The sequence below is a fragment of the Arachis ipaensis genome, chromosome B10 (genome assembly GCF_059453495.1).
Source record: "Arachis ipaensis isolate K30076 ecotype BB chromosome B10, ASM5945349v1, whole genome shotgun sequence".
In the NCBI taxonomy this organism is placed as follows: domain Eukaryota; kingdom Viridiplantae; phylum Streptophyta; class Magnoliopsida; order Fabales; family Fabaceae; genus Arachis; species Arachis ipaensis.
Window position 1 is genome coordinate 145,567,021 of NC_142435.1, and position 15,804 is coordinate 145,582,824.

At 28.0% G+C, this 15,804-nt stretch overlaps 2 protein-coding genes across 9 annotated transcripts in view; one reads left to right on the forward strand and one right to left on the reverse strand.

Annotated features, from left to right (window-relative positions):
• The window catches only part of LOC107622554 (calcium-transporting ATPase 8, plasma membrane-type), a 34,207-nt gene extending 23,111 nt beyond the window's left edge, over positions 1-11,096 (reverse strand). For 2 of the 7 annotated variants that reach the window (XM_088485382.1, XM_088485389.1), the window contains exons 1-9: positions 10,912-11,064; positions 9,075-9,121; positions 4,322-4,428; positions 4,099-4,230; positions 2,564-2,653; positions 914-983; positions 616-686; positions 243-326; positions 93-167 (exon numbers count right to left, since the gene is read on the reverse strand). In XM_088485382.1, the coding sequence (XP_088341508.1) occupies positions 93-167; positions 243-326; positions 616-686; positions 914-983; positions 2,564-2,653; positions 4,099-4,230; positions 4,322-4,428; positions 9,075-9,081 (636 nt within the window). In that variant the 5' untranslated portion in view covers positions 9,082-9,121; positions 10,912-11,064. Of the gene's footprint in view, positions 1-92; positions 168-242; positions 327-615; positions 687-913; positions 984-1,800; positions 2,164-2,563; positions 2,654-4,098; positions 4,231-4,321; positions 4,429-9,074; positions 9,122-10,911 lie in introns of those variants that run through there. The other 5 variants (XM_088485374.1, XM_021114212.2, XM_088485377.1 and 2 more) reach the window with 5 other exon arrangements.
• Positions 11,097-12,740: 1,644 nt separating this feature from the next.
• Positions 12,741-15,357, forward strand: LOC107621688 (UPF0481 protein At3g47200-like). 2 transcript variants are annotated; one of them, XM_016323705.3, is made up of 3 exons: positions 12,741-12,824; positions 12,927-13,008; positions 13,749-15,357. In XM_016323705.3, the coding sequence occupies exon 3, from the start codon at positions 13,822-13,824 to the stop codon at positions 15,238-15,240; it is 1,419 nt and encodes a 472-aa protein (XP_016179191.1). In that variant the 5' UTR covers positions 12,741-12,824; positions 12,927-13,008; positions 13,749-13,821; the 3' UTR covers positions 15,241-15,357. The 2 variants fall into 2 exon arrangements, with proteins under 2 accessions (XP_016179191.1, XP_088354376.1); XM_088498250.1 differs by having other exon boundaries at positions 12,784-12,824; positions 12,932-13,008.
• Positions 15,358-15,804: the final 447 nt, after the last annotated feature.

The window sequence follows — 15,804 nt, forward strand, 5'->3', positions numbered from 1 at the left end:
TTGAGATAAAAGAAACACCAAAAAGTGGTTAAATGAGAATAAAATAAATAATTTGGTATCCACAAGAGATAGCACTGAATTTAAATAGTTACAACTGTGCTCTCCCCATGAATGCTTGATTCATCAATTGCAAGGTGAGGAGTGATTAGAATTCCATCAGCTGGGACCTAAAATTAAATAGCACACAAGCAATCATCAACATTTTGGCAAGCAAAAATTATAAAAGAAAAGAGTTGTTGTACCTGGTCACCAGTATTAAGGGGTATAACATCGCCAACGACAATATCATAAATTGAGATCTTAATCCTTCTCCCGCCTCTAATCACCTTCTCAAACCCAAATACAAGTTTAAAAGGTTGGAAACATGATGGGAAGAATATGCATGTATATATATACAAAAATGCTATTTGTACACCAAAATCAGCCACCAATGTATTTGTGTATAAATACATATGTGGTTTAATTTATTTTCAATGTGTATTTGTATTTCAACATGAATTTCATACTAATGGCTGATTTTGGTAGCTAATTTTAGTATACACGTAGCATTGTTGATATATAATACAAAAATAATAAATTTAACAAAGCCACATTTGACATATAAATTAGTTAAACCTCTAGGTGTATATTTCTCTTCTTTTCATTTGTGTCGTGAAATTGAACATACTGCCTGTATTCACTCATGGCTGCAATGAAAGGCAAATGAAACAAATTGACAAGCACAAGCACTACAAACCAAAAATAACTAAATTTATAATTATTAATTATAATAGCCTCAACAAGTATAGACAAAGTGGATAGAACTTGTGATACTGTCTGCTTCATATCAAATGGTAAATTGTGAATCAAAAGTGTAAACAACTAAACCAAATCTATATCCATTGTGCACCTTTACAAAGACAAAATAAAATACCTGTAACTACAATGACAATAAAAGCAGCAAAAGCTATGCTTCCCCCATCGTACCATCCTTCCTTGACACCCTGCAATAGCAAATTAATGCTGAATCGACTTCCGATTACTAAAGGTCTAGATTCACAAACAAAAGAATAAGAAAGACGAAAATCAAAGCCACTAGGATTAGTTCAGTGGTGAAGGATTTGGGTAATATGTACGAGATCCTAGGTTCGAACTTCATTGCTAAAAAGAAAGAGAAAATGGGAAGAATTGATTGATGGTACAAATTAATGAATACAATTAAAATATGCAACAATCAGATATTTTAGATAACAATAGGACCAAGTTCGGAATCTTTTTCTATGTGCACACCAAAAGTCAATTATCAAATCACTCTAAGCTTTGGATAAAAAATTTCATGGTCTTCAATATCTCAAGAAAAAGTTTGCAAAGATGAAATGAAAGATTTTGAGAATATTAACAAAGCTATTATACAAGATTAATATACAAAATTAATATACTTTTTCAAATAGTAAGGTCAGAAAAGACATTGATCAGTCTACTAAAAAATTTTGATGTTAAATAAAGTTTCTACCATAGAAGACATGAAAGATTTAAGAACATTTAAGTATCTAAAGTCATAAGCTTATTTCATGCATTTCAACAAAGATTAGCAAGTCATGATGACAACTAGGTTTCCAATCGAAAAATTAATAGACAATTAGGCAGGCAATAGAAAATGTTACTCCAAATGCACAATGAGCACAAAACATTCTCATTTCAAGAATAATTGCAAACATCATATATACAAGAATAATGAGCAAACTTTAATAAGGAGAAATGATACATGAATTATTCTACTTAACATGTCTCACTAATTTAAATTGTCAGAATATTTGGTACCGAGTGATGCTTAAATGTTAAATCATGTGACATGTAACCAAAAAAAGTATTAAGACTTGAACGATTTGCAATCATCGTTCAGGAAGTAGTTTCCTTTGTAAACATTGTGAAACCAGGGGATGGGTGTTCTTCATGAAGCGCCAACCTTGTTCAGCGAGCAAGGGCAAGTTCATAGCTCTCAGCCCCTCCCCTTTGGATTTGCCTTTACCCAACCAAAATTGGCGGGGCATTCGATGTAATTCATCGAACAACGAGCTCGAAAGCTTGAAGCAATAGAATCTCTTTTGAACAGAGAAGGAAGAGGTGTGACTCAGAGTGAGGGAGCAGAGAAGGTGAAGTTTTTCATACACAGTAGGAAGAAGTTAAATAAAATACTATACAAAATGAGATTTATTGTTTTTAACTATTAATTAATTATTAATATTTAAAAATATAAAATAAAATATATTATTAAATTATTAAAATAAAAAAAATTAAATTAATAATAAAAACAATAAATTTTGACCGAGAAAATATAATAAGTCAATAGAATATTTGTATAATATGTACAATGGAAGTTTAAAAATATTCAATTCAGTAGAATATTAGATGTTTATTATCTCTAGTATTCAGATAGTTATTCTGAATAATATAAATATATTATGTTTAAAAAATTAGTAATATTTTATTTTAAATATTTATTTTTTAATTCATATTATACACATTATACAAATATTTCAATAAATCTAGCTCGTAATCCCTTTTTTCATCGAATCTCGCTCACCTTAGACTTTATCCCTAATGCCAATAAAATCGCTGCAGATACCAGTAAAATAAGCAAGGTAGGATCTTTGCAAGCTTCCCATACAAATATCTGTAAAAAGCCAGGAAAAAAAAATTGGTGAATATTTATTCCGGCTCCCGGTAATTTTTTTAAATGAATACGAAACTCTCAATAAAAAATAAAAGTGTTAAGAGGCCAACAAATTTTATAATTTACAGTCATTAATTAATTATTATAAATATGTTTACTAATATAAAATTATATTTAATGGTGTAAAATTGTTTATTTTTCTTTTAATAGTTAAATATTAGTCAGATTTTTAGATTTTTTTATAAAGAATATCCTTTTCAGTTTTTAATATTTAATTTTATAAAATTAATTAATTCTTCTATTAATAATTTTTTTAAAAATATATTTATGTGACATTAATTATTAATATATTATTTATTTGATTTTTATAAATAAAAATAATTTAAAAATATTAATTTTTTTAATTTTATACAATAAAATTAACTAATATATTTAAAAAAGATAAAAAAAAAAACTAAACGGTCATGATAATTATTTTAAAAAGATAATGAGATTTTTAATAAAAAAAAATCTATAAATTTTAATTAGTTCTTAGGTCAAGTTTGGGTAAATAATTTAACTAAACTCCTTTTTAAAAAATAGCTTAAACAATAAATGCTTATATTAAAAGTAACTTATAAATAAGTTATTTCGTATTTAGTTTTTTAGCTCTAAAAAATTTTTATTTTAAGAGAATAGTAATAAAAAACGGGAAAGTCTAGGGGCCAGCAGATTTATTAAAATTTGGCCAGTACTTAGCCAGCAAAAGGAAAATGAGTGATTTTCTACCATTAGATGAAATCTTACACCATTAAATACATTATTGATGGCTAATTGATGGCTACAACTCACATAATCTGCTGGCCCCCTAGCACTCCTCATAAAAAACTTTTTAGTACAAGAGAAGTCGTTTTTTTTTTTAACTTCTCCATAAACACTAAAATAGCTTTTTAAAAAGAGGAGTGCTAAGGGGGTCAGCAACTTTTGTGATTTGTAGTCATCAAGTAACCATCCATGATGTTTTTAATGGTGGGAGATTTCATCTGGTGTGCAATTACTCACTTTTCTTTTGCTGGTTATATGCTGGCCAAAATTTAATAAATTTGCTGACCCCTAGACTTTTCTTTTTAAAAAACTGCAATTTAGTTTTAAAAATTATACCAAACATTAATACTATACATTTTCATAAGTTAAAAGTAAAAAAAAAAAAAAACTTATAAACCTATCCAAACGAATCCTAAGCTTATTCCAATAATACAGAAAAAATATTAATAAAAAAATTAATTACAAAAATAAAGAACAAAAATAAAAAATATATATATATATATATATATTTTTTAGTATTTGGTTTGTTTTTTCAAATTAATTTTTAGGAGCTTTTAAGATTTAAAAAAGTAAATAAACAATGGCATACTGTGACCAATGAAGTATTAAGACTTGAATGATTGATTGTTGGCAAAATTTACCAGAAAACCTTTTCCTCTCCTTCGAGGATAATTGTTAGAACCGAAAGCCCTTCTTCGTCTTAATAAATCAGCCTCATCACCATGAATTCCCTTCTCTAAACTGGTATTCAGCAAATTCGATATCCCTACAACCTGGTTGAGAAATATATATGATTATCAATACCATTACTACTTTAAGAAAAACAAAGAGGAAGGGGTTCTAATAAATAATCAAACTACCTACCCCTCCATAGAGCTCGAGAGCAGCACTACTTTGCTCTGTTGATAACGAAATCAGTTGTTCTTGTCCAATTCCAAAGTCGCTAGTGGTTGGAGGAGGAGTTGTGGTTTCTAACGGTTAAAAAGCATTAATCATCGTCAATAAAGCATTGGACTCTTTTAACTATGTAAACTCATGTACAGTTATAAATTCATATATAGTTAACGATTGTTAAATAATTTGACATATTAGTTATCATTCATCGACTTTTAACTAAAAATTTTGTTCGAAGCCAACTCAGTCGTCGCTAATGGCCGCTTCTTCTCCTTCTTTACAATAATGTCCCGGTGGTTGTCTCCTTTTTCAGCCAATTCATTTTTATTTTTATTACAAATCGATGTGAAACTACACTGCTATCAATGCGGTAACACAAAGATTAACTTTTTTTAATGCAATTGTAAATAGATTAATAGTAGGTGAATACTGGCGTACAATCATTTTTACATGAAATTGATAGTTAAGAACGGTTAAATAATTTGATTAATTTAATTAAATTTTCATAAAATTGGCTACATATGAGTTTCCAACTTATTAGTAGCGTAATGCTAGAGAAACAAAAAAAATAGTAAAAACTTGTTTTATTTAGCATTCATTAATTGTGGCAACAATTAATAAATGTTAAATAAGATAATTTTTTACTGTTTTTTTAACTAATTTTCTTTGGTTACCAAATATTTTCAAATAATAACAACTTTTGTCATTTGAACCATGCTATTAAATAGTTAATAATGTAGACAGCTTAGTCATTTTAGGTGTAATCACAATAAAACTCACAAAAAATAGAATAAAATAATAAATAAATTCTTAAAAATTTACCATTCGAATATATTAATCTTTACAGAAAAAATATCATGTACATCACTCCAGTTCTCATGAAGTTAGTAAAAATTTTGAATAATTCGCTTGATTCTAATTAGGGGTGGCAAAACGGGTCGAGCCCGTCGGGCCGATCCGCTAAAAAAGGCGGGTCGGGTTGGGATTTGAAGTCCGCCAAATTAAAAAAGTCCGCCAAACCCGCACCGCCAAATTGGCGGGTTTTGGCGGGGTGGGGCGGGCCGGTCCGCCGGGCCGAAGATTTTTATTTTTCTTTTTTTTTATTAAATAAAAGTGTGATTATTATTATAAAATTAATAATTATAGAATTTTTAAACACTTTTTTTTATTTTTTGTTTTTATTCTTCTTTTAGTTATTAACTTTATTTATTTTATTTTATAATTTTGTATATATGCTCAAATTATGTGACTTATTTTTTAAAATAAAGATGATTCTATTGACAAATATTATTTTGAACAATTTTATTGAAGTTAAAAATTTAAAAAAAAATTATATTATAATTTGACTATTTTTTATTTGTATTTGATTTTTTAATTATTATTTTTTGGTTAATTTTAATGAATTTTATTTAAAAAAAATAAAGAAGCGGGCTAGCCCGCCAACCCGCCAATCCACCATAAAGCGGGGCGGGCTAGTATTTTGAACCCATTTTAGTTGGCGGGGCGGGCCGATCCGCCCCGTTTATAGGGCGGGCCTATGCGGGGCGGGGCGGGCCGGCCCGCTTTGCCACCCCTCATTCTAATAAGCTTCACCAAAATCATTATGATGCGGAATACAAACACTATATCATCACCTCATAGTCATAGATATGAAAGTAAATTAGACTGTATTTGTTTATAAAGACAGAGACAAAAACAATATGTTCAGAAATATTGAATTAGTGTATTTTGTATCTATTTTGATAAGAAAGATACAGAAACACTAATAAAAGAAATAACTTATTTTTTATTTTTCTGTCATTATTCTTGTTAATTTTTTATTATTATATTTTTTGTCTCAAATTTTTTGAATGAAAATAAATTAGATGTTCATAATTTGTTTTAGTTTATTACCATTTACCAAATTGAATACAAAAATACAAATTTTTATGTCTTTATCTTTTATGTCTTATTCTTGATATCTTGTTTTATCCTGTTTTCAAAAACAAATCCAACCTTATAGAGTTGCCAGTTGCCACGGATTACAAAGAAAATCTAATTGGTATTTGATGCGGCACAGCGAGAATTTGTTATTCTAGACAACTACAAAAAGGATATGATAATGATATGATGACAAGGAGAACAAACAAAGAGTTAATATTCAAAATGACCCCTAAAATTTGACCACCGACTTAATTTGATCCTCCAATTTTTAATTAACTCAATTTATACTCTAAAATTTTAAGGCGTGGCTCAGATTGGCCTTTCCGTCCAACTCCATCATTAGAATAATGATGTGGCATCCAAACCTCACCACGTGTCTCTCCTACTTCCTCTTACCATCATCATCATCACCTCCCCTCTACCAACACCCTCCCTCCCCCAACAAACAACAATATTAACAACCCACTAACACCCACACATTTTCACCGCCACTTATGAAAGGCCTTTCTATTATCTGATCCTTCTCTTTCTCACCATCACCATCATCATCTTTTCTCTACCAACGTCCTCCCTCCCTAACAAACAACATTAACAATCACTAACGTTAATAAATTGAAGAGAAATAGAAAAAGAAACACAACACCACACTTTAAATCCCTCTTAATAGGAACACAAAGATGGTTGCAATGAGTGAGGATGCTTCTGACGGTACTTCGAATTTGGGGCAATGGATGGTGTGACCTTGTGACTGATGGTGACATTAGAAATGCATTGCTCAACATTCATGCTAAGTGTACTTACATGATAATGGGGTTCAAGATTTTCAACATGATTGTGCATAAGGATGTTATTTCTTTGGGTGTTATTATTTGCGGCATTGCGATGAATGGTCACGGTAAGCAAGCATAGCAGCTCTTTTCACAAATAGTGGTTCATGGTGTTGTCCCTAACGATATTACATTTAATGGTTTGTTGTTTGCTTGCAGTCAGTCATGAAGGAATGGTAAGTATAGGTGTTATGCTCTTTAAAACTATGGCAGTAGAAATGTGTAGGTGTTGTTGGTTGTGAATGTTGTTGTTTGTTGGAGGAGAGAGAGTGTTGGTAGAGAAGAGGTGGTGATGGCAATGGTAAGAGGAAGAAGGAGAGGCATGTGATGAGATTTGGGTGCCACATCATCATTTTGGTGACGAAGTTGGACGAAAGAACCAATCTGAGTCCTGCCTTAAGATTTTAGGGTATAAATTATGTCAATTGAAAATTAGAGAATCAAATTGAATCGGTGATCAAATTTCGGAGATTCTTTTGAATATTAGCTCCACATATGCTCATCTATGAAATCCAAATTTCCATGGAAAGTGGAGAAACTAGAAAATTTGTAGATCAATATATACAATTCAAATATATATTACGGCATTAATACGTTAACATGCTTTAGGTCAAATTATAACAAACAAAAAAAATAAGCTAGAGGTTTTACACACAGATTTTCACGGTAATCGGATGATACCAATGCAGAAACATACATTATTGATCTTTTAAGATGTATGAATTCGAAATTATATGGATAAATGGTTAAATTCATTCTAAAAAATTATTTATTTCTTAAATTGATTTTTAAAAAATTTTGTAATTAAATTTGTTCTTTAAAAAATTATTTATATTAATTTTTTGTCACTTTTGTTATTTATAGTGTTAAAATTTGTTGATATAACTGTCTTAGAGTAGTTATTATTGTCTAATATGATAAGTATTAAATTAGATTAAATTAATTCAAAATTAAAAGATTTTAATATTTTAAGGTCTCCTTCATTTTAAAATTAATTTGATCTAATTACATAAATATATCATATTAAAAGCTAGTTAAAATTATCAGGTATATGTTGTAATTAATGAAATATCACTTAATATATCACACTAACAAATTTTGATGCCGTCAATTACGAAAGTGACAAAACGATTAATGTGACTAATTTAAAATTTTAAAGAATAAATTTAATTAAAAAATCATTTGAAGACCAATTTAAAAAAAGAATAATCTTTTAAAGATTATTTTAATCATTTATGCTATAAAAAATATTAAGAGTTATATCTACTAACTACTAGAACAAATAGCCTTTTGTAAAGTTTGATTTTCATGCTACGCTCTTTAAAGTAAAAAAAAACAAAAAAAACACGTAAAAAATATTAAATAATAAAAAATTATACTTAATAACATTAATTATTAAATAATTTAAAAAAGTTATCTAATTATTTATCATCATATTAATTATAAATCGTCACTATATATTAATAATATATATATTAAAATATAAAATATATATTAAAAATAAATTAAATATATATATAATATATTTATACATAAATACATAATAACTTATTTTTTATGTGTATATAACATTTTCAGTTATTTAATATTGTCTTTATCAACAAGTAAAGTAGTATAGATAAATAGATATTAGATACATTTTACAGTGATTATATTATAGTAGTTATAATAGTTATGATATTTTAAGAAAAGATTATTAAATTAAAATAATATTTTTTATTACTTTACAATATTTTTAATTTAAAAATAAAAAATATTATTAAAATATATAAAAAAATATATTCTTAACGTTAATAATATTTATATAATCTCAATATATATTTTATATTAAAATATCTGTAGATATTAAATGTAAATTCTTTGGCTCGGTTGTGAATAGTGATACGTATCACAAAGCCAATTATTTACATCCATATATATGGCTATGGGAAAAATTAGTGAAAATAAAGGTGATATGAATTATAATTACTCACCACTCATTATTCGACCGCCTCTGCTGCTTTGAAGTGTGATTTGGTGCCTACAAATAGAGCAGACATGAAACTTGATATGGAAATTCTGAGTGAAACACACACAACTTACTTTAAGAAACATACTAAGGCTTTGTTTAATAAAAATTTTACTTTATAAAATAATTTATCAAAATTAACTTTTAAAAAATTTTAGTACTTATCTTTAGTAAATTAAATTAAAAAAAATAATAAGCACACATAATAATAATTATATTTAATAAAATAATTTAAAAATAAAAAATTATAATAAATAAAAAATAATTAAATTTAAAAATTTATTAATATATAATATATTATATTTTTTAATTTTAATAAGTACATGTTAATTTTAAAAAATTTTATTTTAAATTAAATGCTTTTAAAAATGTTTTTATTGTTTAAAAATTACAACACAAATATATAATATTTTTAATTTACCAAATATAAAATAAAAAATTTGTATTTTTTTTAAAGCTATGTTTTGTGTGGGATATTGAGACTGAGGCTAAAAGATTAGAACTGAGTGTTGTATTTAATAATTAGAGACTAAAACTAAAATTTTAAGCTGGGATACAAAATTTTAATTTTTTAATACCTCTCGAAAATAGAGATACAGAAAACCAGAATTTTTAAAGATGAAGACGAAAACTTTAATAACTTTTTTTTTTTCTCAAATGCCCTCATTTAAAATTTTATATTCCAAGTCTACCCTTCACAATTCTCTTATTGTCAACACTTTCACAGTCTCACCTCTCATCCTCAACCCCACCTCTCACCTCACCACCACGAACAACAACAATAATACCAAAAACAACAACAATCTCATCATCCACATATATCCAAATTAGATTCAATAATCTCAAAGATTTCAAACTCAGAATAGAAAAGAAAAGAATAATGGGAGAGATTGGACAGCGCAAAACTGAAATTGAAGCGGTGCGGTGAGCATAGCAGAGAACAGAGGCAGCACGACAGACCTGAACACGGTTACTAAACATTTCTTTGGTTACCAAACATTTTCGATTTTAATAAGGGTACTTTAGTTATTTCATTAATTAAATTTCTATTTTTAATTTAAAATAAACAAAATATTAAGATATAATTTAGTTGTGTATATTTTATACCAAACATAATATAAAGATATAATTTACTATCTGTCTCTATCTTCCTTCCAAATGCTATCTAAAAACACAAATATTTTTTAACTAGTACTTTTATTAAAATCTGACTAACACTTAAAATAGCAAAAAAAAATGAGTAATTTCACACTATCAGATGTAATCTCACACCATTAAAAATACTAATAATAACTAATTGATGACTACAAATCACAAAACTTACTGCCTCTAACACCCTAAAAAACTTTACTAATTCAACTAAGTCTAAAGAAAAATCATTCTAAGCAACTATTTTTTGCTATACACAAGAATAAAAAAATATTTGTGAAAAAAAACGATAATTTTCCGAAAAAAATAACATATGCTCTTAAAAAAAGATATTATAATTCTGAGATAAGGTTTGAATTCAAGAGATAGAGGAGACTAAATAAATAGATTTATGTATTAAAATGATGTATCATATGTTACAAGATCACACATATATGATGGAACTATTATAAATAAGAATACCAACTAACAACAACAACAACAATAATACTATCTAATATGGTGCAATGCTGCATGTCCGTCTTCCCACTAGAACGAAAAATTAAACAACTCTCGTTCGTTGTTATATATAGTTCGATTAACTCTCACTACATACTGAACACTGATGATATATCCGAAACTGAAAAAAGAATAATGGCAGCATATATACTTACCTCTACAAAAGTGATGAATTATTGGTTGCAAATTAACTGTCCAATAAGAGAATGCATCCTTAGATGTTAGATTTAGCTTAGAATCTTAGATGCAATGACTTGCCGTTTAAACAGAGGAAGGGCAAGTATACCTTAGTCATAGATACCTTGGCCGGCCTTAATTAAAGAATTAAAGTGCATTCCGAGAACATAAAAAGTAGGAAACTATCATGAAGTTTCTTATACAATTAAATAAAGGTGAAAAAACTGAGGTGCAGTCGACTTCACGTGAAGTTGATAGTCGAAAACCGTTAGATGAAAATTTAGTCAAATCAATTAAATCATCTAACGATTTTTAGTAATCGTTATCAATTTTACGTGAAGTTGACTGCACCTGAATTTTAACTTTAAATAAAATATTTTTTACTATTTTTTTTATTTTACAATGTTGTGATAAGATCAAGACTTAAGAAAGAACAAATAAGAAGTAAAAAGTAGGAAACTATCATGAAGTTTCCTATACGATTAAATAAATTATGTTTTACTATTTTTTTATTTTACAATGTTGTGATAAGATTAAGACTTAATAACAGAGAACAAATAAGAAGTAATTTTATTGCTTTTACTTTTGATGTGTCTGATTGCAATGTATTAATAAAAAGCTCCAAAAAGCCCTAATATAAGGCTTTTGCTTTATGCTTTATAAAAAGAGAAAATAATATTCTCTTTCTCTTTTATTTATAAAATATTATCTTTTATTATAAATTTTATATCTTTTAATGATAAAATTTTTAAATAATTTATAAATATAAAATATTTTTTATTTTATAAACTAATTTTTTGAGTTGATTTAAATTCACTCAATATTAATTTTAATTTGGTATTAAATTCATGAACTAATTTTTAAAATTAAATTAGACCTACTCAATTTTAATTTTAATACTTATTTTAACTTTTTAAAAGATTAAAATAACATTTTGACAAAAAAATTAAAATAACATATATTTTAATTTATTTTACCAAATATCAATCTATAACTATTATATATATATATATTAGTATAATTATTTGGTGGACTCAAATAACAATAATAATATGTTTATTATTATTGTAAGAACTTTTCTGTTAATGTTTTATCGTATAATATACAATGTTTTAACTTATTATAAATACATTTATAATTTTTTATATATTATGATTAATGATAAAATATTAAAAATAAGTAAAAAAGTTATCATATTAATCATCATGAAAATACAAAATTTTAAATTAAATAATTTTGTAAAAAATTAAATATTTTATATTAAATAATAAAATATTAAAATAATAATAATTATCACTAAATTTATATATAATTATAATAATATTGATCAGTATTTTGATTAAATAGGCTGACGTATATGTTATTTTAATCTTATGAAAAAATATACTAGAAATTAAGTTTTAAATAAAAAAAATGGTGTAACTCAATAATATTGACAAAGAAAAACGCCACCTAGGTGCAACCTGCATTTTGCCTAGTGTATATGCGATAAATTGAGCACTTTTTTTTAGCATAAACATATTAATCTATAATAAAATAAAACAATAACTTAATTATTTTTTAGCATAAACATATTGATCCACTCCCCCATTTTCCACTTCATTATTTGTTTCTTTAGATTAAAAATATTACTCAAAGAGGAGTGCTAGGAGTCAGCAACTTTTATAATTTGTAATCATCAAATAGTATAATTTTAATGATGTGAGATTTTATTCAATAGCTCACTTTTTCTTGCTGGTTACATGCTCGTCAAAATTTAAAAAAGTTGCAATCTCCTAAACTTTTCTTAAATTCTCTTTCGCTTAGAATTCGGAGTTATAGTGTTTAATTTCTCCAGTATCCTCTTTTCCGTTTCCAACCCTGATTTTCTTCGTAGTTGCGCTTTCACCAGGTAAGTTCTCAACACTACCTTCTTAGCTTGGCCTTTTTATTTCACTGGTAACTTGAGAATATAATTCTTTTTTTATTGCTTTCTTGATTGGTTTCGAGACAGATCAGATTTAAACGCATCCTTGGATGTGAAGCATTCTCACCTTGGTGGAGTGCGTTAAGTTTATACCACTAGAGTCATACAGGTGAGTTCTTCATTTCTGTAATTCTGTCACTGCATTCATATGCTGCAGGTAATTTAGCTCTCAATATTATAATGTTAATAATTTAGTGGAAACTCAAGTGTAGTTATCTTTACGTAGAATTGTTAGTTGAGAATTATTAGATGATTTGACATATTCGATTAAATTGTTATTACCATTTTTAATTATTAACTTCCCATAAGATAACTACAATCAGTCTCTTAATAAACACATGATAATCTAGAAATATAAACAAATAAATTCCATGATTATTGGATAAAGGGTAAGTTATCATGTATTTATTATATCTAGAAATATAAACAAATAAGTCCCATGATTATTATTAGTCAATTCTTTTAAAATTTAAGTTTTTAGCATACTTTATGAAAAGTTTTCACTTATATATTATTTAGAAATTATTATATTTAAGAAATTTTTAATAATGAAGCACTATGTGAGTTTGAAGAAATATGTAAAGGCAATGTTTGGCTAGTCAAAAAAGTGGATAACATAATACACAAAATAGAAGTAGATAAGTGTTAACTTTTGGTTAAAAATGAACTGATATATTGTCTTTGGTTAGAAAACACAAAGGTTAAGTTAGTTGGCCATGAGCAGTTGGAGGTTATAGCATATATATATATATATATATGGATTAATTAATTAATAATTTTATTAATCTTGATTGATATTCATGTTTTTGGTATGCCATTAAGTTTATTTTGGTGGTACAATGATTCTAGGGGCTGGGAAATTTCTTAGTAAACAAGAAAAAGAAAAAGAAATTAGAGAGAGCAAAGGAAAGCAACTTCAACAATGGCTGAGATATTACATACCCCTGTGGATGAAAGGCTTACCCAGCTCCTACATCAAACATTTGAAGTTCATAATCAAATTTCCAGTTCCAAGACCAAGATCCAAAGAGTTCCTACCTTTTTGCGTCAGAATCCTGATTTTGCTAAGTACTGCATACCCAAAATGATATCATTTGGTCCCATTCATTACCAGAATGATGATTTGAAGCAAGGACAACAATTCAAACTTCAATGGACATCCCTCTATATAGATGAGTACGGTGAGGAAACTAATGGAAGCACTAATAAGGAAGCAGCAGCCAAGCTTTTGTATAAAATTATACAAGATAACATTGGGAGATTGAAGTTGTTGTTTAGCGTGGATGTGATCGAATGCTATGTTGACAAGGAACTTATTTGGATGTTGTTTGTGGATGGATGTTCTTTGCTCTATTACATGGACAAGGTCGAAGATCACCGGCCGGAAAAACTAAGGCTAAAGCTTGATCAGTTGATGTATACTTACAGAGATATTATGTTGCTCGAAAATCAACTTCCAATGGAATTGCTAGAGTTACTAAGCAAGAAAAAGGGTGCTGATTTGGGGTTTCTAATGCACAATTTTTTGTCAGGTGGAAATGCTAAGCAACTTGGAATGTACGCAATCAAACTCAAGCAGAATCCAACTCATATACTTGATTATTATCGCTCGAATTTCGTCGATGCAGAGAATGGAAAGTATGTCATGAAGCAAGATGATAATAAAGTTGATGATGAAGATATTCAAGTCTCTCCCCCTCCCGAAGATCTAGATGCACCTCCGGTGGACAGAGATGCATCACGTTTTTGGGAAAGGTACAAGAACATTCGAGATCTTAAGTCGGCAGGGATTCGAGTTAAGCCAAACAAGTCAAATGTGTTAAAATGGGATAACATCTCTTTCACCTCCAAATGGTTTGGTGGAGAATTAAGACTTCCTATGTTCTTGTTCAATGATAACTCACCTTATTATTTCCGGAACATGATTGCATATGAGATGTGTCCAGATTTTAATAACAATTTCGGATGTAGCTCATTCTTTTCATTCATGGATTCTTTGATTGATGATGCCGAAGATGTAAAAGAGCTCAGATTAGCTGGTGTGTTCCAGAACTTGCTAGGGAGCGACGAAGAATTGGCGAAATTCTTCAATGAATTGGGCCATGACTTGCCAACTAAATTGTTTCATTATATCAGAACTGATGCTGTGGCCTATAGCAAAAAGTATATCCAAGTCAAGTTTCAAATTCAAAAGCATTATAGAAAAAGATGGAATAAGTGGCTTGCTGAAGCACGTAGTACTTACTTCAATACCCCATGGTCTCTGCTTGCCTTTCTTGCTGCATTACTAGCATTAGTTCTCACTTTTATTCAAGCTTGGTATGCTATACATCCAAAGTAAAAGTACCCTAGTCTTATATATGTTGTATGTAACGGTAACACTGGCATCTAAATTTATTAGGATATCAATTACAGTGTTTGCTACAATATAAGGATAATTGTTTGGCATGATGCTAAATATACACTTTGTATGGGCTAGGATTTAGGAACACTTCATTTTACTAAAACGTCTTTAACAGTGTATAATTGTACAGCATTTACCCCAAAAGTGACTAAAGATACTTTTGTACATCAACCATTGAACTTGGCATTACTTATTATTGGAAAAGTCTAGGACCAGCAACTTTGTTAAATTCTGGTCGCATGTAACTAGCAAAGAAAAGTGAGTTATTGGATGAAATCTTACACTAATCTCACACCATTAAAACTATCTTAAAGGCTATTTGATGGCTACAAATCACAAAAATTGCTGGCACCCTAGCATTCCTTATTATTTACTGATTTGGTGGCTGATTTTTTGCGTACACGCAGCATAGTTGATATTTCTATCGCCTACCATTGTTCCCAATTATTATTAGGCAATATGCATGAGTGGTAGATAGTTAGTTTCTTTTTGTTATTTTAA

Excerpts from the sequence above, each read along its gene's own strand:
- LOC107621688 (XM_016323705.3), top strand. The coding sequence starts at position 13,822 with ATGGCTGAGATATTACATACCCCTGTGGATGAAAGGCTTACCCAGCTC.